The sequence below is a fragment of the Onychostruthus taczanowskii genome, unplaced genomic scaffold, assembly GCF_017590055.1.
Source record: "Onychostruthus taczanowskii isolate IOZ18803 unplaced genomic scaffold, ASM1759005v1 scaffold7, whole genome shotgun sequence".
NCBI lineage: Eukaryota > Metazoa > Chordata > Aves > Passeriformes > Passeridae > Onychostruthus > Onychostruthus taczanowskii.
In genome coordinates this window covers 8,905,252-8,928,574 of record NW_024504786.1, presented here as the reverse complement: position 1 = coordinate 8,928,574, position 23,323 = coordinate 8,905,252, and the positions used below count along the sequence as shown (strand labels likewise).

Here is a 23,323-nt window from a genome sequence, read left to right as displayed (position 1 = left end):
GATGAAGGAACAGGAGACCTCTATGTTCACCACCAGCTTCTTATTGACCACCATCTTGAGAAGTAGAAGGTACCTGAGAGCTGCTCCTCTCCTCACCCCAGCTGCCCAAAGCCCACGTGCAAATCCCCTCAAGGATAATGTGGCAGAGACAGATGTCACCTCTTCTCACTGACATGGAAGGAAACATGACCCAGGTCACAGTTGTGCAGGTGAGCTCACCACTGCTTACCCTTCCTCTGTGGCACAGCCTGAGCCACACAGGAGGCAACTGAATTATCCCTGACTCCACAAATGCGTTAGGCAGAAGGCGGGGAGTGGCTGGCTGGCTTTCCCACAGCACAGTGAATACCACCTTTGGGTCCACTTGCCGTTTAAAAAGGAGTCAAGAGGCACCAAGAGGTCAGTGGTATAGTGCCCACTGTGCCAGGCTCATGTGCTGCAAGATGGCTGGAAGCCCTCTGGGTACAGGTCCATAGCACATGTCCTCCTGCCGGTCCCCTGAGCAAACAGGTTCAACTCAACTGACCAATCTCCAGGTGATCCTCCAAAACTTGTACCTTTCTAAATTCCTATGGAGAAAATGCCAAAGCAGCAGCTGCCCCACACTTGAAGAGGCTGCAAGTTTCTTTGTTTTCATTATAAATTCCAATCCTGATGCCTTTTTATTTTTTTTTAGCCATTTCTGCTCTGCCCCCCGGAGGTGCTGCTGTGATTGAATGAAACACAACCCCAGGCTCCAATAAGTGTATTTCAATTACATCTGTCACCATGTAACAATGTAATGATATATCATGTGATATTAAATCCATGGTAATCATATCAGCGATTTTTTTAATAGTGCTCTAATCACATTATTACATCTCAATAATTAACAACAGAAGGCCTAAAAATCCTAGAGACAAACCAGAAAGCTCAGAGGGTGCCCAGCTCCTGCCTGGGAGAGCCCTAGAGAAGAGCAAGATGGTAAGGTGCTGCCTGGTGGGCATGCCATAAGGGAACAAGGGCACAGGAGTCTGGCATCGACTCTGGTGTCATGCAGAGCATGCAGGTAAGGCCAGACGCTTTCCCAGTCACAGACTAAAGGAGAAGCAAGTATTTTGGAGCTAGGAAGAGACACTACATCCCATCTTGCAGAGCATTGCTCCTTTCTCATCTGCTGCTCCTGCACTGCCACTTTTCCTCCAACAACCCAGCTCCTCTTCTCTGCTAAGTGCCTTGTGAAGGTGTCATCCTGAGGCAGACAAGCACTGCTGGTGCCCCACTGCAGAGGGAAGGACAGTGTCTTGAAAAGGAAGGATGATCCTTCCAACATATCCTTACCAGGTGCTGGAAGAATGGCATCATTTCCCTTCTCCCCTTGTACCAGCTTGAGACATGACTGAGAGAACCCCACCTCACTCAGCCACTTGCAGGGCTTGAAATGACCCTGATTTATTTAGCAAAACAAATCTGTCATCTTAAAACTGAAAACTGGTGAGAGCCCTTTGGAGGGACAGTGGTCCTCTGGCTCACCACCTCCACTCAAGCTCTTGCCTGAATGTCTGGAGCACACTGGGGCTGGGGTCCAAAACACTGACTGACATTGCTTATGTGGAAGGCAACCACTCAGTTTTGTGTGAGCAAGCTGCTCCCCACAGCTCCTACTGTATTTTGCTCTTTGCAGGATGAGGGCAAAGGGAGCAGCGGGCGGCAGCTGGTGCAGAGTGCCAGAGTGTGGGGAGTCCTGTGCCGCACCGTCCCCGGCTGTGACAAGCTTTCTTCCAGTTGCAGCCTGGTCAATCTAGCACTTTCCACATCACAAGCTGATCTGAAGAGAGCCTCATTACCTGCCTTAAAGTTCCAGCCAAGCACTTATCTCTTAAAGACAGGATTTAAGAAAAATTTGACTGATCATTTCTCTCCTCATTTAGTTTGGCTGCTCTGAACCAATTCAACCTGTGAAGTTGAAATAGTGAGAAGAGGAGGAAAAGTGTGGGCAGGCAGTCACACCAAACACTGCACACAGCATCCCAGCTCCCCTGCCAGCTCTTCCCAAAGGGTCACATCCTGGCTCAGCCTGATTAACACAGCCTTCTTCAGTGCCAGGAGTGGCCATGGAGCATTTCCCAATACTAAAGTGGAGACATCTCTTCCTCCCCCTCTGCAATGGGACAGGCATCTGGGAGATCATTAAAACCCTAGTATCCAGACTGTATCTTTATGCACACTCAGAAATGCCAACTGCATCAATCCCAGACCTGGGCGAAAAGGATGAAGAGAGGGATGAGCCAGGACTGACAGCACCACCATCCCTACATCTTCAACTGACCCAGCACAGGACAGTCCTGTGTTCTTGATCTCATTGTACGTCTTCCTGCTATCCCACTTTTCAGCTGCACTGTCCCCACAGCCATGCCACACAGCAGCAGGTATGTGACACCCAGCAGTGTCCTGCTCTCTCCCCACTGGGCCTGCAGAGAGGCTGGGGGGAAGGTCACAGGGAGGTGAAGCGGCTCTCAAGGCCAAACAGGAGTTGCAGCAGCAAGTAAAGAGGCCATGCTAGTCATTTAGGGGTGATCCTGCCAAGGGCAGGCAAGACGGATGGACGCACATCTTGCTGGCCAAGGCAGTGCAGTTGGACTTTCCTTCCCTCATTTCTCTTTTTTTTTTTTTTCCCTTTTAATTTTGTCTTGGAAGCCACGATCCTTTAAAGATGTGCACGTCTCATTAGCTCTACCTTGACAATCATTACTGTTCCTGCCAAGGCAGGAGCAGAGCTCAGCCTGAGCGCGGGGGAGTCCATTACCTTGTAGTTAAAGGGACATTGACAACTCTGGGCTGCCTGGTGGTCTGACTCCCCCTTGGAAGCAGGATTGCTCCTGCACACTGCTGTTCCCCCTCCTCTACTGAGCAATAACCCCCAGTTTAACCCAGGCAAGGTGCAAACCTTGCAGAGATGGGTTGTTCTGCAACCACCACCTGGCACATCCCCCTGGATGGGGACTTGTAGGTCCAAGTCTATGCTCAGAGCCTCTGGCGCAAGGGGAAGAACTGAAGAACTCAAACCTTCCCAACACGTTGCACATGGCCTTCACACAACCACATCTCACTTCAGCAAATGCATGCTCTCAGCTGAGACCACAAGACCCAAGCCCAGCCATGACCAAGCAGCGAGCCCAAAATGTCCACAGAGGTCACACTAGAGGGTGGAGTAAGGATTCCCATGAAGGACCCTGGGACAAGGGCACAGTCCCCACATATGAATGCCTGGCGACACAACTTCAGCAAGTTCTGTCCTTGCTACAAAATGCAACATAACCTACATCTGTGAGTTTGTCCCTAGCTTTTCTGGCTCTGCAGGATGCAATGTGGGCCACCACATAGCCAGAGGTGGGGTTGAAGAAGGGTTCAAGTGGGCGAGGATGCAGTAATGGGTGATCCCAGAAAAGAACCCTGCTCACTAAAGATGCTGTCCAGAGAGTCATGTTTTGGCCCATAGCTGGGGGCTGTTACTCTCTGTGGCTGTTCCCAGAGCCTACTTTGCCCCACCCCAAGGTTGATAACAAAGAACCTGGCTCACGTTATGCAAGGGGAGAAGAACCCCTCACCCAGGAGATTTCAGGGTAAAGACTCCAAAACAACTTTTGATGAAAGAGCCCCTGCTTTCTCCAGCTCCACAAGGGCTTTGAAGCCTGGTGCAGTCCCCAGGAGGCAAACACAGCAGGGTGCAGCCCTATGAAGATGATCCTGCTTCTTTGTGCCTTGCAGGATGGGAGCTCTGCTGCAGCCACACTAACTCCTCACTGCTCTCCACAAAGCCATGGCAGGAGACAATAACACACGGCCATGGCTCCGAGCCACACTCCAAGGGAGGATCCTACCTCCACACAAGGCTGTCCAAGAACTTGACAGGACTCTGTTTGAAAAAGATGTTGAAAGAAATGATCTCTTTAAGTGCAATGGGAGATATTTGTCTCTGATTTACCCTTGGCTTTTTGCTCTGGTTCAGGTAGGAGCGGTGTGGGATGGCTGGCAGATCTGAGAGCATGGCACGCCCCAGCGGGCAAAGCGAGCAGTGCGGAGGAAGGCGCGAGTCAGTTTGGAGTGCTCCCCATTTATCAAACTCACGCAGCCCGCCAGCAGAGCGAGTCTTTCCATCATTACAGCTCTCAAAATCCGATTCATACCACTAATCCTGCCTTCATTCTCCCAGATTAATAACATCTCTTTCAACCTTCACAGTGTGATAAATAGACAAAGAGAGAACAAAAGGAGAAACAGAAGTGAGAGAAAGAGCCAGAGCAACTCCACATAATAAAGAGAACCAAGAAAGGGGAAAGGGAAAAAAAAGGGAAAAGAAAAGGGAAAGAAAGGAGCCGGCACACTTGACTCTGCCATTTACTTTAGCAGATTCTCCCCAAGAGCACCCTGCCATCCTTAAAGAATGTAAAACATTGCTCAAAGGAAAGGCTCGTTAGCAGCCCTGACCAGCCCAGGTTTGCTGGAAATCTTTTTACTTCCAACCTCTGCTCAGGTCAGCACTGAAAATGAGTTTGTTGGTTTCTTGTTCTGCTCCTCCCCAGACTCCCACAGAGGCAAAGCCTCCAGCACAGGCTTGCTCTCTCCTTTATTTAAAGCACCAGCTTCTTGGAGGGGAACAGGAGGCTTTGGATGGGGTCTGTTCCAGGGGTGTCCCAGCAGCTCAGCAAGCCTAAAACAGGCTGGCAGAGCAGCAACAGGCTGACACAAAAAGGGCTGTTCCAGAAGCCAGGATCAGGCATGGAACTTGGGATGGGGATGAAGACCAAAACCATGATGGCAGCAGAGCAGACATGGAGGATCATGCCATCAGTCTGGCTGGAGGGCCAGAGGAAAGGAGATGCCTGCATGAACAGAGCAGAACTGCAGCAGGGATGTCACAAGCACAGCTCCCCAGGCTACACTTCTCTGTCCCCTGCCTTGTTCCCTCGGAGGGAGCTTCTAACCCTGCCCATCTTGCACATCCCAAATCCACATTTAGGCCACTGGAGTCCCACTGATGATTGTGGAGCTGCAGTCCCCCTGTATGCTCATGCCTGCTCCAAGAAAGGGAATGGCATTCACAAGTACCCCATCCCCAGCACTCCTCTGCTCTCATTTTTTCAGAATCAACTGAGCCCTGGGAAATGCTGATCCTACAGCCCAGGACCCCAGAAAGCCAACCCCACTGGCCCTGAGACACATGAACAGAGATGTTTAGCTATTTCCCACCCACAGCCTTCACCAGAGCTGTGCTGTTCAGCTTCTTCCCTCTGCCACACTGTACTGAACACTCCATACATCCTCCAAGTTATTTTAATAATTAAATGTTTATTGGCACATTTTCCCATACTGCTTCCCCATTTGCCTGATTTGCTTTCCAGTGAGTGACTTCCCTTGGTTCAGTCCTTCCTCAGGGTTCACACCTGCAAAACACTTCCTCTGCTTTCCCCATAAGGAGCATCCATCCCCCTTGCAGCCCATCCCTTTGGACTCCTGGCAGGTGCTGTGCATACTGAACTCCATCATGTCAAGCCCAGATGAACAACTCAGGCACAGCTCTGGATTTCTGGCCAGGATGGTGCTCTATTATGGCACTCTCAGCGCCCGTGCAGAGGCTGGGCTGGGTTGTTTTTTTTCCCCTCTCTTCTTTTATACTGTTCCATATTACTCCAGGCTTTGAAGTACAGAGAAAAGCAACACTCAATGTGCCTTTTTTTTTTTTTTCCTCCTTAAACCTACCTTTATCATAGCAAATCTTTTCCTTCTCCGCTGTGTCGCTGGAGATAGATATCAAGCAAAAAAAATGTCTCCCCTTCTAACAATGGGTTTCCCTTCCCTTCTGAACTTCAAATAGAAAACTCTTATCTACAGCCACAGTTGACCAGCAGAAGAAAAGAAATGAAAACAGACATATGAATTGAACCTGGGCTCTCTTTCTGTTCACTCGGAAAAGCTGTGCTGGGTTCTTCACACAGAGATGCTCTGAACATGTTTATAGCAAGTATTTACTCACTTCACTAGCTATCCACCCACCATGGAAACCCACCTTTCCTCAAGAACAATTCTCCTCTGCTCCATGTACCCTTTTCAATCTCTTCCTTACCTGGCAAACTCCATGCACCTGGGCCATCCAGCACAACACCGCCTACCCCTAAAGCTGGGGACAGCAAGAGCTCTTCAAACTCAGCTAACAGAAACTGCAGTGGTGCCCCTGGCACACAGAAAGCTCCACTTCTGTATAGTGCAAGTCCTTTAAATGACAGGATGGATCACAGGCTAGACCTGGCTGGCTGTACTTGCACAAGATGCCTTGCACAGGCTGAGACTAGGCTGCTTCAGCCACCCATGACCTACCCACACACCGCCCATGTGCAGCACCCATGTGCCACTGCTGGTGCCAGCCAGTTCCTCCATGTGTTTTAACACTCCCCTTTGAATAATATTCTTGCCTCTGACCAAGCTGTTCCAAGGAGAAACATACAGAAACACAGAACTCCTTTTCCTTCCCCACTTTGGACCCTGGGTACAGACATCTCCTGTCCTGGCTTTCCTCCCCTTCACTGTCTTGATCTCTGGAGAGGCACTGCCAGGTCCCAAGCTGTGTTGAATACCCCCATAAGGGGACTCACTGAGGTCCAGCTGCTGTCAAGCCACCCCTGTTCTCTGCCTAGTTAACAGAAGCTAAAATGTGAGCACTGTGCTTGATAGACAGTGTCTCTCCCACGACACAGTGCCAGGACCAATACAAACAGCATGAAGCACAAGGAGGCAGGCACTACTGCCTTCCCCACCTCCCAGTGTGTACTGCTGGGCTACATGTGCTTCTTGAACCCTTCCTGCTTTCAGCCTTGACAACCTTGTCACACAAGCCTTGTGGAACCTGGCCTTACAGCCCCGGAGCACCTCCTGGCTACAGCCACAGAGCTCCTATTTCTTCTTACCCTCTCCAAACCTCGCTCAGTTCAGTCACAAATTAATTCACAGGAGAGTGCTGGACAGACAAACTGTCTTCTTCACCACAGATGGCATCATGGGCTCTGCCACCAGAGATGGACACAGCTACTGCCACATGTTGTCCCCCAGCCTGCCAGGGGGACCAGAGTCAAAGAGACTCATTGCTGGAATAGGAGTCCAATTCCCAAATCAGTTGGGGCAGAGCACTGGAAACTTTCCAGATAATTCTGCATTAGAAAGAACTTCCCTTCATGAAAACCCAGATCTCATTCTCATCTGGGGAGTTTGGAGCTCCTGGCCAAAGGGAGGACGAAATCCCACCTGAGACATGGGCAGAAATCCTCCACAGTCACACTTGGGGACAGCATCCAAGTCCAAGCTCTAACTCATTTGGACTGGAGACAGTTTTGGTAAGTACCTGGCTCAAAGCAGCCCTCAGCCAGGACAGCCCATCCAGTGGCCCCAGCTGCCCAGCATGCTCTACTGCAGTACTCCACAGAGCTTCCCAGGCAGCAGCCTTATTCCTTTAGTGTTAAACTCCATAAGAGTCCCCAGTGCTCTTCCCATGGGGCAGTCTTGGTGTTGCAGAAGGCTCCTCCCTGTGGGGCTACAATGGGAAGATCCATCAGACAAAGCACCTTCTCTTCAAGCTGCCTGATGACAGATGTTCAGCCAACAGAGCAGTGGGACTGGCAGAGCACTGCAGAAGCGCTTTATAATTCCTGCTCCTCTCCTCCTTCCTCAGCCTCTCCTGGGAGAGAGGCGATGATGAACGGTGACATAACTGACTGTTCCCAATCAAGGTAATGTAAGTAATGACAGCTGACGTGGTTCCTGGAACGTGCAGGCGCTACTGGCCCACGTGCCTTGCCTACTGCAGGCAGCACCGCCAGAGCTTGTGCAGGGAGAGGAGACTAGAGCATAAAGTCTGGCTGGGGTACAGGGGAGAGAGAGTCCCAAGACAAGAGGCTGTCTCCAAACCAGTTGCAAATAACTCATTACATCAGTCTGCAAACAGAGCAGGAGCCAAGAGGAGGTGGATAGCATCTACGTCATGGATCAAACCCTTCCTGGCCTGTGTACAATGCCTGCCCCACACCTGGACACCACACCAGAGTGACACCTGAGACTGCAGCACCCCTAGTCCTTAGGAGATGGTGTGTGAGAGTCTTGCTTGGTCCCTCAAGGTTCAACAAGCTTTTATTGCTCCAGCCATGTCCCTGCTTTCCCCATCATCCATGACTATCTGGAAACAGGAATATTACATCAATAACCTGGACCTCACCTCCCATGCAGCTGCTGCGCAGGCAGAACTATGTCATCTGAACTCAGAGCAAGGGGGTGCAGCAGCCAGATTGCATGCACGGGTGTTCAGAGACTCACAGAGGGAAAGAAAATACCGTGCAACCTCATATCCACAGTCTGCTTCCAGAGCCTCAAAATTAGTAGGCAAATTTAATATGCAGAGAAACGACCGATTAATAACCCAGCATTGACTTAAGAAGACCCTGAATAATACACAGTGCTTGTACATGGAAGGGGAAGAAGTCAAGTCCTTCTGCCTGTCAAGTGTATCTGCCTCCCAAGCACCGACACCCGATGAGAAACCTCCCTGCCAGCAACACACAGTTCTAAGCAGCTCTTCAGAAATAGCTTTTGTTAAAATGAATGGCAAAACTTTGCACCAAGTTAGGCTGGCACTTGGACAAGTCCAAATATGGTGTTATTTTAAATGTAATTAGTACTGCCTGTTAATAAAGTCCCTTTACACCTGTCAAGCAGAGGACGCCGCTGAGCATTTGGAGCCTTAACCATGAGGCTGCCCAATTCTCTCCTCTGCCTGCACTGCAAGCCTCCCAGAAGCTCAGCCATGTCAAGAAAAAGTCAGATCCAAATAGACAAAGGACTGGCAGAAGCCCAGTTGCAGGTGCTGGGCTCCACCACACCATAATGACAGCAGATGAAGCTATGAAGGAACTATTCCCTTCCACAGCTTGATTCCAACTTCTGTTGTTTAACGCTGGTTTTAGTGTGAGACACTTGAGCAGTGGCATCAGTATCCCCATGTGGTGCTATCTACCTTCCTAAAAAATGATGGCTGGAGAAAAATTTGCTCCCTTTTTGAGAATATTCCAAACCAGATCAGACTGGAAAATGGTGTTTACCTTGGCAACAGCCATTTTTGTGTAGGGCCTACAATACAAAATGCCCATTCTGAGAGGGGTGAAATGCTGCAGAGCACCAGGGATTTGTGTTGGTAGCATCAGTGAAATACTGTGTATCTCAAGTGCTTTAATTTTTGAGATGGAGAGAAAAACTGAACAGCAGCTCAGGCAGAGGCTCCCAGCAACTGGTCGTTCTGACTCTTGTGGCTGAGTGACCCTCCTGTGCAGCCAGCCCATGAGGATGCTGTATGGATTTAATGCCTGCAAAGCAATTTGAAAGTGAAAAGCCTCACAAACAAGCCTTGTGGCTGAAGTCCACAGGCAGGAGAGTTGAGACCTAATTTCTGTTTCAATCTCTGATATGGATTCACAGGAAAATCATCCAATCCCCCATGCCTTAGTATCCCCACAATATAATCTGTTGAGTGGTATGAGCCTAAATTCATTCATGTCTTTACAGAGCTTTAACATCTACTACCTGAAGACCAAAGGACCATCACTACGCAAAACATGAGCTGTGTACAGCACAAGGTCAGAAGCCATTTTAAAAAGAAGCCACCCAGTGCAAAACACAACAGAAATAAAGTGAGCAGGAAACAAGATTTGCCTTCTTCAGATGTAAATGAGTGCCAGCTAGCAGCAGAGCTCCAAAGACACCCATTTTAGCACCAAAAAGAGTTTCTACAAAGGGACCCAAGAAAAAAATGTGATAAACAGGCTCAGTTCTCAGAGTCTGATTTCCAGAGTAATAAGCACAGAAACTGAGCCCAAAGAAAAGATCTGTATTAGAATCCAAATCCAATCATTCTGATAATAAAGAAAAGACATCTGAACTGGTGCAGAACTATTTCCAGAGAGAAGTTTGTCTCCCCATCCCTTTAACATCCCACAGTGGCTCAATGGAAAAATACTTAAGAAGTTGCAAGTTTGGTCATAATGTGTAAAAAGCCCCTGAAATGCGACATCATTTACTCTTCTGTGGTATTGCTCAGCAGAGCTAATAAATCTTGCATGAGCAGAGCTGATTCTAATTTTCTAATATGAAAAGGCATTTGGATTGAGAGAGAGGGGAAGATAAAAGTGATTGAATCTCCAATAGCCCAGCGTCAGTGACAAGAAACATCCTGCTATGGACCCCAAGGAAGGATGGCTCCCCCTCCTCCCTGAACCACAGGCACACTCACCTGCTTGCACATCCAATTCTCCCTGCTTTCTGCTCGCCACGTCTCAGTCTCCCCTATTGACAGGACGTGGTTTTAAACACAGTTACACAAGTTATCATTTCTGCCTTTTGATCAATCTGAATTTTCAGGACAATTACCCTCTTAATCAATGATTGCTATCAGCAGCCCCTTGGATTCTTCACCAAGGCAATCGTGCCGCCGGGGCAGACAGCGTGTGCATATGCAATGAAGCTGCAGGGAGGCACAAGTCCATCTTCCCCTGACGTAGTCATCGGCTGAAAGGGTGGAGAACTGTGAAGGCCACTTCAAGGAACACCTGACGTAAAAAATAAGTGGAGGGAATTAAAAGGGACGTTGTGGGAGGTATCTGTGGCGCAGCTGGGCTGGGGGGAACAGGGACCTGCTGAACATAACATCGAATTGAAAAATAAGCCAACTAACCCAAGAGATTTAACATCCACTGAAAACATATATTTAAGAGCTATCTATAGCCAGCACTAACCATTCCTAATGAGGCTAATAAAGTCAGTTTCCAATTAGAAACTGAAACACTAGAAGAAGGAAAGGCAGAGAGGCAGCTTTTAAAAACCTCTGAAGATGTGGGATTTGGATATGGAGCTTTCTTTATTTTTTTTTCTGTCAGAAATTACTTAATATCACCAAAATGCCCCTAGGATTTACACACACAAAGCAAGCCCCCCACTGCTGTTCCCTGGCAGAGTATGTGTTTCAGTAATTGATGTTTGCACAGAACCTCAGCTCTTAGAGGATGTGGCTCCTTTGAGGCATCTCTCAGCACCACAGAAACATGGCCTCAGATAGTTAGACACCACAGGAAACCTCAAAGCAGCCAAAAACCAATTGCAGGGGCTGTGGGCTGGCTGGGGTATAAGGCTTGGTATCCTGCTCTTGCAAGAGCACCACCAGGCCGCTGGCAGGTTCATGACATTTGGCTTGTGCTTCCAGACGAGACAGGGCCAAGGAACTCATGGCTCCCACCCGCACATCCCTCTGGGCTGCTCCCTTGACAACCTCAAGTGCTTCCCCATGGCATGGGACTCCTTAACACAGCATTCTGCCCAAAAAATACCTCAGCCTCACCTAGGCACCATTGTGTCTTCCTGAGCAGGTCAGCAGGTAGAGAGGCTGCATCTTTTCCTAGGCTTTGAAAGCATCCTGCACCTCTCATGTGCTATGTCAGCAGGAGGGAGCCTTGGGACCTGGACGGCAGCAGGAAAATGCTGCTGGAAAGCAGTCCAGCTCCTGCAGAGGAAGGCATTGTGGTGGCTTCACCATTTTGACTACCACATCGGGCTGGCAGCAAGCAACAGAGGCAGCGCCAGGTGAGGCTCATGGGCCAGCTGCCTTTGCAGGCTGCTGGCTGGAGGAGCTCTCTGAAAGACACAGTATTTCACTAGCTATTTTGCATGGTGAATTGCCGACCAAAGATATCCCCACTGTGTACTCCAGAGCAATAAAAATAAAAAAAAAACCACAAGAAGAATTCTTTAGGCGGGTAATGGGCATTTTATTCCTTTTTATGACACTAAACATAGGCAGCTGGCATAATTACACCACAATAAAGGCATAATGTGCACCTAGCAGAACAAACTCATACTTTTGATAATTAGGCAGAGCAAACACAGTCTGGTATTCAGTCACATGGTTTTACTGTCTTCTGGATCTGTCAGAGCCCCTATCCCCACAGCACATCAGCCCCGTTCTTACAACTGGATTTAGCTGGGCCCCATAGGGAAGGCTGAGCAAGGAATGTGTTGCTAGAATTCTCCTGCACCAAGAGGAATGACCATGCACCTCTACTGCTTAGAGCAGACAGTCCATATGCAGTTCCTGGGAGGTCACTGGAAACTGCATGTGGCAGAGTTACCAGCAAAGGATCAGTCACCTCCTCATCAGCACGGATTGTCCCCACAGGGGAAGGAAGGGTGCAGCAGAACCAGCTCCATACAGGCAAAACATACGTGGTACAATGGCAAAGGGAAACCCAAAACACAGGAGAGACTCAGAGCTGCTTCTGGTTTGGCAGCTCTGCCAAGACCAGCCCCTTCCTACCTGGAAGGGCTGAGCAGAGGTGTGGGGACACTCCTCCACTGCTGTGGCCAAATACAGTTGGTGCCAAAAGGCAAGAACAGAATGACGTGTCCCAAGGAGGCTGAAAGTCCTTCATCTACAGAAAAAAAGGTCCAGTCTGGACCTGCTGGAGGCTAGGAATTAGCTCTTTGAAAGTTTTGTGCTACCCTTAGTCCTGGTGGCCTGCCTCCTCCAAAACACACTGTCAGGCAAGAAACGCACTCCTCTGGCGGCTGCAGCATCCACACAGGACAGCTCTTCCCTGAGTGAGGAGCACAGCTAAGGCAGAGATCCCAAATATTCTCTCAAATATTAACAGCATCAATCAGGGCCAGGCTGACAGAGGTTACCACAGTGGGAGAGCACAGAGAACAGGCTTTCCTGAAATTGGCACAAAACCATAAATATCAATAAATATCTACAGTTTGTTTAAAAACACATCTGCAGGATGCATGCAGGAGGAGCACTGACAGAACAGTACACTGCCATTTCATCTCCACACCACTAACACCATTGGGGATGCCAACCAATGCCAACCAATCCATCCCGCATGAATTAATGTAAGTCATTTGCTTTAAGGTATTTTGAGTCCAGTGTTGAAATGCCAGTGTCCTGGCTCTAAGAAAGGTGAGGTGGATGGAGCTGATCCATCAACCATGAGTGGGACCTACAATTTCAGCTGTGGATATGATGTCCAGGAAAACATCAAAAAACACGGTTATGAGCTTTTGCAACACAACATTGAACACGAGGAAGGAAAGGTGCATGTTTGCCAGTAAATAAAAGCATCTTGCCCCACCACACCTACTGACACCCAGAAGGGACTGCTGAGAGATGATGGGTACTAAGAGAGCTTGGGAATGGCCATTTGCTCAGGAGCTTTGATGCCCTATAAAGATGAGCAGCACTCATGTCAGAGCACCCAAGGAGAAGATGGTCCTGGTCTGTAGGAAACAATGCCTAGGCAACTGGGAAAACCAGCCACTGTGGGACAGACCCTGGCTCGGCTCATGCTTCAGAGTGATGAGAACTGCCCTCCCCAGCAGGCTACAAAATAAGAGAAGTTTATGCCCAGACAAGGGCAAAAGATGGGTTGTTTTCTAAACAAAAGCAGATCATATCTGTAGACTTTTCAGCCAGTTCTTAGAAAAGCCACTTTGATAGATTCAATCCTTGGGCTGCAGGCAGAGTTCAAGCACGGAAACCTGCAAGTGGAAAGAGCAAAAGCCAGGATGAAACCAGAAGTGCTATGCTGGCATGGGGGAAGGGTGACAGGAGACTTTTAATCCTAACTCTGAAATCAACTTCCTTAGTGGCCTGGGGTTCTGAGGGATTTAATTAATTAATTTAATGAGTGTGAAGTACTGCAAGTTATTAATATACAAATTCCACTACTGTATCTCCCATCTCACTATCTCTGGCTGCTTTACACTGAGCCCATGAGAAGCCAAAGCCAAGCCCTGGTATGCTTCTGTGCAATGGGGCAGAGGCTGCACACCCATACTTTCCCAGCCAAGACACCAGTAGCAAAGTCCCAACCCTTTCAGTAGGACAGTGCATCACACACGGCACAGGGCACCAAGAATATCTCTTAAAAAAAAAAAAAAAAAAAAAAAAAAGTTCTGCTCTTCCCACTTACAGGTAAGCCAATGGCTACCATAAACCAGCCTGCTGTTGCTGGTGGTGATGGTAGCAGTCAGTCACTCTCCCTTTTGTAGCTATGCTGGCTTGGTAGGACAATGAGGACCAAATCAGGCAGTGTTTTCATCCCCAAGGCTAGAAAATCTGATAGCCCATCATGCCTTCCTGGAGAACTGCAAAAGCCTATTTTCATGCTCCTACATGGAGCTCCTGTCTTTCAAATAAATGCTGAGAAAACCAGCTCTTTTCCCAGACACTAGGCAGCTGTGCTGGTACTCAAGTAAAGCTCCAGATGAAGGGCTGGGATGCCGGGATGCTCTGTCCCTTACCTTTCCCATGGGACTCTAGGAAAGGCCATTTTCCACACATTTGTGCCTTCAACTCCCAGCTCCTTCCTCAACCTGCAAGCAGCAACCCGACCCATGGAACAAAGGTCTGAGCAGTATGTTTAACCTCAGCAGCAGCAGACACACACAGCCAGATGGAAACCAGGAGGCTCCTCGGTATAGGGGACAGATGTTCAAATCCCCCAGCATGGGGAATGCAGGCACAGTGAGGTGCAGCTGAGCAATATGGCACTCAGCAGGAAGAGCAGCACACAAGGTCTGAGCAGCTGCCTTTTTGCCTTTTGCCTGCAGCTAAAGCAATGTGCATAGAAAGAATCACAAATGCCAACCTGCCTCCAACCACTTGCATAGACAAGGATGCTTTTGGTAAAGTGACCATGGTTGTGTATCAGCAAACCACTGCTCAGAATTTCACTTAAAAGGCAAATCTGTTGCCGTGGTTAAAAAAAGCTCAAAGGCAACAAATTCTCCTCTCTGCTTTGTCCAGTAGCTGCAGGCTACACGGGGCTAAGGAACATAATTGTGCTCCTCAGTTTCTCTTGAATCAATACCTTCTGACCTTACCTGAGAGCTCTCTGCATCACATGTGGCCACAGGAGGCCCTGGTTCTTACTTGAGGCCTAAAGGCACTGCCCAATAAAGTCTGCCTTGGGATTTTCCCAGTTCAAACATATGGGACTTGGGCAGACAGCATCAGGAGGGGAGTGGAGACTGTACATGGCACCCAAGGGAAATACCCCTTCTTTCTCTGACCACCCTTTCTGTGAAGAAATTCTTCCTAATGTCCAACTTAAGTGTCCCCTGGTGCAGCTGCAGGCTTTGTGCTCTAAATCCCTCATTCTTCCTCTGGAGGTCATGTCTTCCAGTTCTCTGACCCTTCTGTTCTTCTCTGAGTTTTCCTCCTGTGGCAGGTACTCCCCAAAAGCAGTTTTGTTCCAAAGGCTAAGACCAGGCTGCAAGACACCCTGCCTAGGAAAAGAGGTGAACTTTAACGTGCACCTAAAACACTTTAGTATGCATTAGCAAAAGAGAATGTAGGAGAACCCCTGATGGTAAGGAAGTTAATGTGTGCGTGAGATGCCATGAGAAAACATGCAGCATAGCTAAGAGAAGGACAGAAGGATGGAAGGAAGTTCCAGGAAGAGCTTGTTGTTAATAGGACCAAAATACTAAGGCGTCCCCTTTACCCTGGAGTAGATCTAAGTAGCTTCCATATAATTTACATGAACCCTCAGGGGATCACATCTTTCCTGTCTCTTTGTACAGACACAAGTTCCACAGAAAATTGCTTCTGTGTTTTGATGATGGAATTTACAAAAAAACCCCAAAACCAAAAACCAAAGGAGAGGGAAACACAAAATCATTTGATTTAGGCAAAAATGGATACTCTATTTCTGCCCTCCTGAGATGGGCATGTATGTTATTGTTCAAGTCATCCAAAACCAGTGAAGCCTCCAGGCTGCATCTAGAGCCCCTCTCAGCTGTATCAAGACCAGCTGCTGAGACTGCAAAGAAAGGAAGTGAAATGTGAGGCTGGGAACATTACTTTGAAACTATAATCTCGTGCCACTGAGCCAAAGCCTGTTATATTGACATGGGTTTGTGTCACCCAGCAGCAGACATCATTCTCCATCTCTGCCTGCTCAGTTCTCCTCCTCCCAGGACAGCTGGCAGCACGGTCATCCGCAATGCTCTGCGAAGTCTAGCTACAGAAAGCTCCCAACACCTTGCCCAGCACGTTAAGTTATAGGACTGAGCTACTTCCATCATTTTTGGAAGCTGCTGGCAAAGCACAAAGTGTAGAGGAGTAAATAGCAAAAACCTTAAGTTCCCTTCCCTAGTACAGACAGCCCAGAGGGAGGTGCTGTTTCTTAAAGCCTCCAGTGTTTAAAACTCACTGAATTTGTACCTCTGCTGTCACAGAAGATACTTCTACTCTGTGTCTCCAGTCACCAGCTTAGGCAGCAACCCTGAGAGAGGGAGACAGCCTTGCCTGGCAGTGAGTCCCAGGCTGAGAACATCGGGGGCAGAGCCCTGAACAACAACTACTGCCCATGTAGCCCACATGCCATGTCTGTGCTTTCTTTATTTTATGTGAAAGAGGATGTCAAAATCAACCCTGATGATTACTCTGTATTATGTGAGCACTCTACCTTAGCATGTATTGCACAACCCCTTGGTTCATTTGGTTATAACTTGTATAGGGAAACTGAGACATCAACCCATGCTGTACCTTCTTCTAAAGAATCCAGGAAGACAAAAGGGAAAAGGCTGCCAAGAACTTCCAGAATGCCCTGACTATTGGCTTTCCTTGGAAGTACGTTTTTACTCAGCGCTCCTTATTAAGTAAGAAAGGAAGGACAGGTTGCTCTGCAGAAGGACGGAAAGGGCTGCTCCTTTAAGGCCTCTCCTGGATGCCCTTTCCCATTGAGATGACTATTCTCAACTCCCTCCTCATCTCCCTCCCTTTGATTTAAGAGTTCCTCTCCTGGCCCTGACAGTAAGGTATTTCTGTCCCACAGATTATAACTCACTCTGGGCTATTATTCAACTCCCAAGCCCTGGCCCTGCTGCATTTAGTCCAAACATAATATCCTTCATGCATATATTATCTGTCTCCCTATTATCTGGAATCATTTCGGAATTAAATTTCAGTCCCGCAATATTGGCTTGAAGAGCGGCTCGCTTTATGGGCTAGTCAAAGGTTAGAATACCAATCAAAATAACACTGCCGATGCAGAGAGACATTTTAATATTCCAAAACCCGGTAATTGTAAAAGGACATAATATTTTTTCCCTGATTACCCCAAAGGCAACACATGTTAACAAGGCGAGGGAGAGAGTGAAAGAAATTTCAGAGTTCAGACAGCTGCACGACAGATTTAAAGGAGAAGTCGCGGATGGCTGCTGTGCCCAGCCCCGGAGCAGGAGGGCTCCTCTGACCGTGCCAGAGGCGGCGCATTCCCTGGGATGCTTCCCCTCCAATCCCAGCCTTGTGTTCATGCTGTCTGTGCTTCCCAAGCCAGGAGCTCTGGAGAGTGCTCTCACTGCAAAGGAACAGAGCGGCCAGAGCTGTGCGAGACGGACGGGCAAAGATCATCATGGTAGAAGAAACAGCCACGATCGGCTGGCTGACCTGCACATGCCACAGCACTGCCCCAAATTCCTGTCTGAACCACAGCTGATGTTTTTAGGAAAAAAGCCTTCCCTCCTGAGCTGGATTATCCACCACAGCCCTCGGTAAGTTGTTCCAACAGTTAATTACGCCACAGTGTAAAGATCTGCACCTGAATTACCTTGCTTTGGCTTTGGCTTCCAGGAACTGGAACTGCTTATGCTTTTGTCTGCTTCCGTGAAGGAACCTCTTGTCGCATCTTGGCTCTCCCTTTAGATATTTGGCAACTATAGCCCTTACCCTTCTCTGGTACCCTGAAAAGCTCCCAGGGTTGTTACTGCATGGCGAGTGCTCCTCAGGTCTTGCAGTTCTCATCCAGTGTTCAAGTTTCTAGAATTCTTTCTGATGCAGATGGGATCCAACATCCCATACTGGTCAAACCAGATCCAAAGAAAGGAATGATCCAGACCCTCTGCTCCTCCTCACCATTGCCTGTTTATAAATCCAACAGCAGCCACCTTCTTGATGCAGTATCTGCACATGTTATCAAAAATGATTTCTATGTTTTCTTTCAGGGCATTGACAAAAGTGTTAAATACAAGAGGTCTGAGAAATAGATCCCTGTGGGACTCCACTAGGAAGACATGCACTCCATGATGATTATCCATTTACAATTAAAGGCTAGGAGCTGTCAGTTTGCTCTTTCTTAATCAATGTAATGTGTGCCATGTTGATTTTGTATCACTCTTGTTTCTTAATCAAAATGTCATAAGGTACCAAGTCAAATGCCTTCTAGAAGTATATTACATTGACATGGTTACCTTTATCAACCAAACATGTATTCTCATAAAAAAAATATCAAGTTAGTTTGAAAAAGATCTAGTTTCCATAAATCCACATTGATTGGCATTATATTACCCTCTTTTCATTCTTTATTAATCAACTATGATATCTGGCTTTTCATTACTTTGCCCAGAATTAATGTCAAGATGATAGGGCTATAATTACTTCATCGGTCATCCCATTTGCCCTTCTAAATTACTGGTACAACATTAGCTTTCTTCCAGTCCTCTAGAACTTCCCCCATGTTCAAAGACTTATTAATAGTCCAGGGCATATCAGCCAGCTCTTTAAAACTCCTGTAAAACCAGCTATGCAAAATGCCAACCAATTCACCACTTGACTTTTATCAGAAAATTGTGTTGTAACAGCAAACCTCTTGCTCAGCAATATGGCAACCTCTGCCTTTCTGTAAATACAGAGCAAAGTATTTATTAAACACAGTCATTTTGCTGTTATAAGCAATTCCTTCCATTTCCTTCCAACTATGAACCAGTGCCATTCCACAGACACTTTCCTTTCCTCACCTCTGTAAAAGAGATACCATTACTTGCCTAGCCCTGGAGTCACACTTCTCCTTGTGCTTCCTTTCACAATCTCTCCCATTTCTGCCCTCTGAGACTTTCCAAAGCCAAGAGCTTCATCGATGGGGTGAGGAACCAAGCAAGCCCAGGTCCCTCTGAAGGAAGGTTTGACAGGGTCTCAGAACAGGCACCCATGCTGCAAACCAGCAAAGCCCAGGGCACAGTTCTTGGCAGTTAGGAGGCAACATTTATTCATGTGCTTGATGCTGTGATCACGAAGCATTTTGCCTGAGGAGTCCTCCTCTGGCATTTCTAACCTTACCAGGCATTTTATATTCCCTGCAGCTAGTAACTCAATAAACAGGAAACTCAATAAACAGGAAATTGATAACAATCATTCTAAGTCTTCAAGAAGTTAGACCTCACAAAAACAACTTCCAAATATATCAGTTAACACATAAACCATTTCTCACCCATTCCAATGATCTTCATCTAAAGCACTCAAGACACTTCAGCACCAAGTGCCTTGAGAAGTACTCACAGCCCCGCCTCCCACCCCAAAGCAGAAGGAATTGTTAATTCAGAGGAGAGACAGAAAGCTGTTAGCAAATCTTTGTTTGTTTAAGATGTGTTTATTTCTAGTAGCCAAATATTAACAAAAACATCCTATTACATGCTTCCTCTGACAGATTTCACAATGCAAGTAGGTGACCTTAAAACATTTGTGGATGTGTATTAACAGTTCACTTCCAAACAGGAATATCTAGATATCAGTAAAGGCCGACCCTGGAAAAGGCCAGCTCTGTGCACAGCCACAGCACCCCAGCATGGTCACACTGTGCTCCCCAGGCTCTATCAAGCCTGTTTCATCATGCCCAGAGAGGGAAAGTTACATTCCTCCACACTCATCATTCAACTCTTGCCTTTCATAAGAACTCCCCTGAATTTCAGGAGGTTGTCAAACTAAAGACTAGTCTTCTCTCACTCCTAAAGCAGCCACTATTACTGTATCTAAAGACATGCTGCACCCTCTAAACAGAAATCAAAGATGGTCAAAGATGCCAGGATAGCTGTGTGGAGAAAGGGACAGCTCTGTGATGGGTATGAAGATTGTCTTCTTTTAAAAAAATAAATGAATTATAATTTGAGAAACAAGGAATAAAATAAACCCTTAGTGGATACATAAAACACTCCTCTTAACTTTTAACTGCAAAACATCCAGAGAATAAATGGAAGATCAGGAAGGATAGTGCACACATGTTAAGAATTCCACCGGCCAGTTCTAGAGTCCACAAGTGCCTTTGTGCAAGCCCTCCAACAAGTTTTGCTGGGCTGGAAAAGACAACTGAGCAAGAATATGACTGAGTCTCAAATCAAGAGTAACACCATGAAGAAGAACTCGAAACACATGTTCTTTCACACAATGCAAGACCTAGGTCAAAGAAAATAATCTGACAAGAGGTTTAAAAGAAACAAAGGGACCTGCATCTTCACACAATGTATGAGTAAACAGAATATAATTGATGCATAATTAAATAGCAAAAGTCATTGCCGCAGCATGCTGTAGAAACTGAAAGCATAAGCAGATTCAGAAAAGGGTGTACAAATTTCTGGTAGACAGACTGTGCTAGATGCAGTGGTCCAGGGACAGCTCTCAGTTCCTGAGGAGACAATTGCTGGGAATCAGAGAAAGCTGACTCAAGCTATGCTCTCCCTGTTACACCTGCAAGCATCAGCTACTGGCTTCTGGCACAAAGATAATCTGGGTTACATATTTGGTCTCACTCTTTTGATACCCTCATCATCTTTCTAACATTCTTCTTGCACAAGCTCATGGTAAGAAAATATATCTTAACCTCTCTTCTTCCACCTCCTCCCTCCTTGAAACTACTCTCCCTTCAGTGATATGCTCCCACCCCAATGGTGCTGACAATTCCTACTGCCTGCTGGGTTTCCCATTCCCAGGCTCTTGGACACCCTGTGATTGCAGGCACTGTGTCCTCAGCCAAACAGCACTGGTTCCAGCCCCAGGGGTGAGGACTCATCACTGGACCAACCATGCTGCTAACTCTAGTGGGACCTGGAAAACAAACCACAGAGGCTCCTGAAAGAGCAGAGGGAGCACAAATGAAAGCTGATCCTTGTGTTAGAATAAGCAGTAATGGGTTTACCCAGGCTGCGGGAGGATACTCTCAGGGCAGCAGCTTGGTTGTAGCTTGCTAGCTGCAGCAGCTTTCCTTTTTGCATAAATCTTGACCCATGGCCTCCTGCGTTTTGCACACATTACTCCACTGCTGCCCCTCTCTGCTGACATGAAGCCCTCTCTGTTATTTCCACCCTGAGCATCCAGCTCCAGTGATGTAGCTCAGGTTCTGCACCTCAGTCCTAACCCACGGGGCCTCTGCATATCAACATGACAGGTCCCTAAGGAGAGCTGGCAGAAGAGATGGTGGTTCTCTATTGAGATGGTTTAGGGGGATATCTGAAATGTTGCAGCATTCAAAGAAAGCCTCCTCTGCTTTCTGCTCCCCTCCCACAAGGCTGAGCTAATCGAAGTGAAGAACATGATAAACTCTCTGCCCCAAGTCAGCTCTACACTGACAGTTCACTAGAGATACGAGATCGCTCAGTGACATTAAAAATGTCAGCAAACACCGACCAGGCTTGACAGAAGGGATGCATTTGCAGGCTGGGGGGGCACAGGGCAAGGTAAAACTTCAGCAAACATGGTCAAGTGCACAGGCAGTTTTCCCCCCCCATCTCCTCCACAGAAGGCTTTTTTACAGATCCCAAGACACTCTGGCCACCACTGCAGCAGTCAGATGTGGAGCTCACCACCACCTGAACGGCCAGATCAATCCAACAAGGTTTGCTAGAGGCAAAGTAATCATGACAGCTACTGGGGGCAATTTCTGTCTCCAGCTTGCCCAAGAGGCAGGTCTTGGAAATTGTGAAAGCTGCCTGCAGGCACAAAGTTCTCACTTCAACTGCTCCTGCAGCACAGCAGTGAAAAGGGACGTTTATTGGCAAACGAACTCTGAGAAAGACTCTCTCTCCACTGCAGGAAGAAGATCTGCTGAGCTCTGAAGCATCCCATGCTCTGGCAGAGGGAGTCCAGACAAGGACTGTTTTTTAAAATGATACGAAGCAGAGACAAAGAGGACCTGAAGCTGTGTGTGCCTTGGCAGAGGAATCTGGAATATATTTTGCTGCTACTGCAATTCACATAGGTACACAAACTTGTCTGTGTGTAATCCTACTTCAGCGTTGTCTGGTAGTTGCAGCAGGAGCTCCCTAATTCAGACAGGTCCTCTTGTTATCACTGCTCATAAGCAAAGACACAAAGAAGATACAGCAGGTGCAGGTGGGGTCCCTCCTTCAGGAAACTGCTCTCTGTCATATGTGCCTGTTTCCTTGAGATCTGAAACATTCAAGTCTCTGCATTATCCATGACCTAGAAATCATCAGGTTCACACTGCAAGCCCCACCCACCTTCCAACACCTTCACTTACTTCATGGATCAGGTCAGAGGCAGATTCAGCCTAGGAGGTATTTCTAAGTTAGCAATGTGCCAGAGGGAGGGGAAAAAGGGCCACCTGAGCTACGAAGGGACGAATGGAGGGGCTAGTTACCTGTCCACTCTTATCTGCCTCATTCTGGGAGCTCATTCAACAGAGACTGAGTCTCCACTGGGTCCATCTGTTTTGACAGAATTAGTTATCTAGGCAGGAAATTCTCTCTTGTGAAAACACACAGGCAGTTGCCCCACAAGCACCTGAAAGCAGTGAATGGCATAGAAAGATCACCACCCCAGAGTAAGAGCAAATCCCAGGAGAAGCAGCTCTTAGTCACAAGACAGGAGAGGCCCCTGCTGTTCTCTGCAACATGGGTCACTTCCCAGAGGGACACCGGGTCCCTGGAACCATTCTGTGTTCAGAGGGTGTCAGGTATTACAGTGACAGAAAAACTTCATTGTTTTTAAGGGACTAGAGGGGCTGGAAGAAGATCACCATTTCTCTCTCACATCCCCTTTTCTGAACAATCTGAAGGAGGTTGAAGTCTTACTTTCCAAGTAACACATCTGCAGTAACCCACATGCCCCCATCCTACATGCTCAGCATGTGAGAGCTGGACAGGGGAACATTTCACTGTAACAACTTCCCTCCTGCTCCTGCCTTTAGCTCTGTGCTTGGGACTTCACGGATGCTTAGCAGCCCTCAGCTTAGTATCACAGTATTTGCTAACATGCAATACATGAATGCTCACCTTGAAGAAGAGACACTTGTCTGGACATTTACATAATGAGGAATCCCAGCTCCTAACACACGGAATCCAGAAGCCTTGAACTATGGGAAAGTGCCATAAGTCATTCATCCTAAGGCCCAGAGGAGGAGCATGGCTGGATCAACCTACTTCTTAGCAAACATCACAGTACACAGGGATTTTTTTTTTTTGTGAGTAT

General features: G+C 47.6%; 1 protein-coding gene across 4 annotated transcripts in view; it reads right to left on the bottom strand.

Annotated features, from left to right (window-relative positions):
• Positions 1-23,323, bottom strand: part of ERI3 (ERI1 exoribonuclease family member 3) — a 118,723-nt gene that overhangs the window by 52,181 nt on the left and 43,219 nt on the right. The window contains exon 6 of one of the 4 annotated variants that reach the window (XM_041421937.1): positions 10,557-10,619. The exons of the other annotated variants lie outside the window; for them this stretch is intronic. Coding sequence (XP_041277871.1) covers positions 10,572-10,619 — 48 coding nt within the window. The 3' untranslated portion in view covers positions 10,557-10,571. Of the gene's footprint in view, positions 1-10,556; positions 10,620-23,323 lie in introns of those variants that run through there. 4 annotated transcript variants of the gene reach the window in all.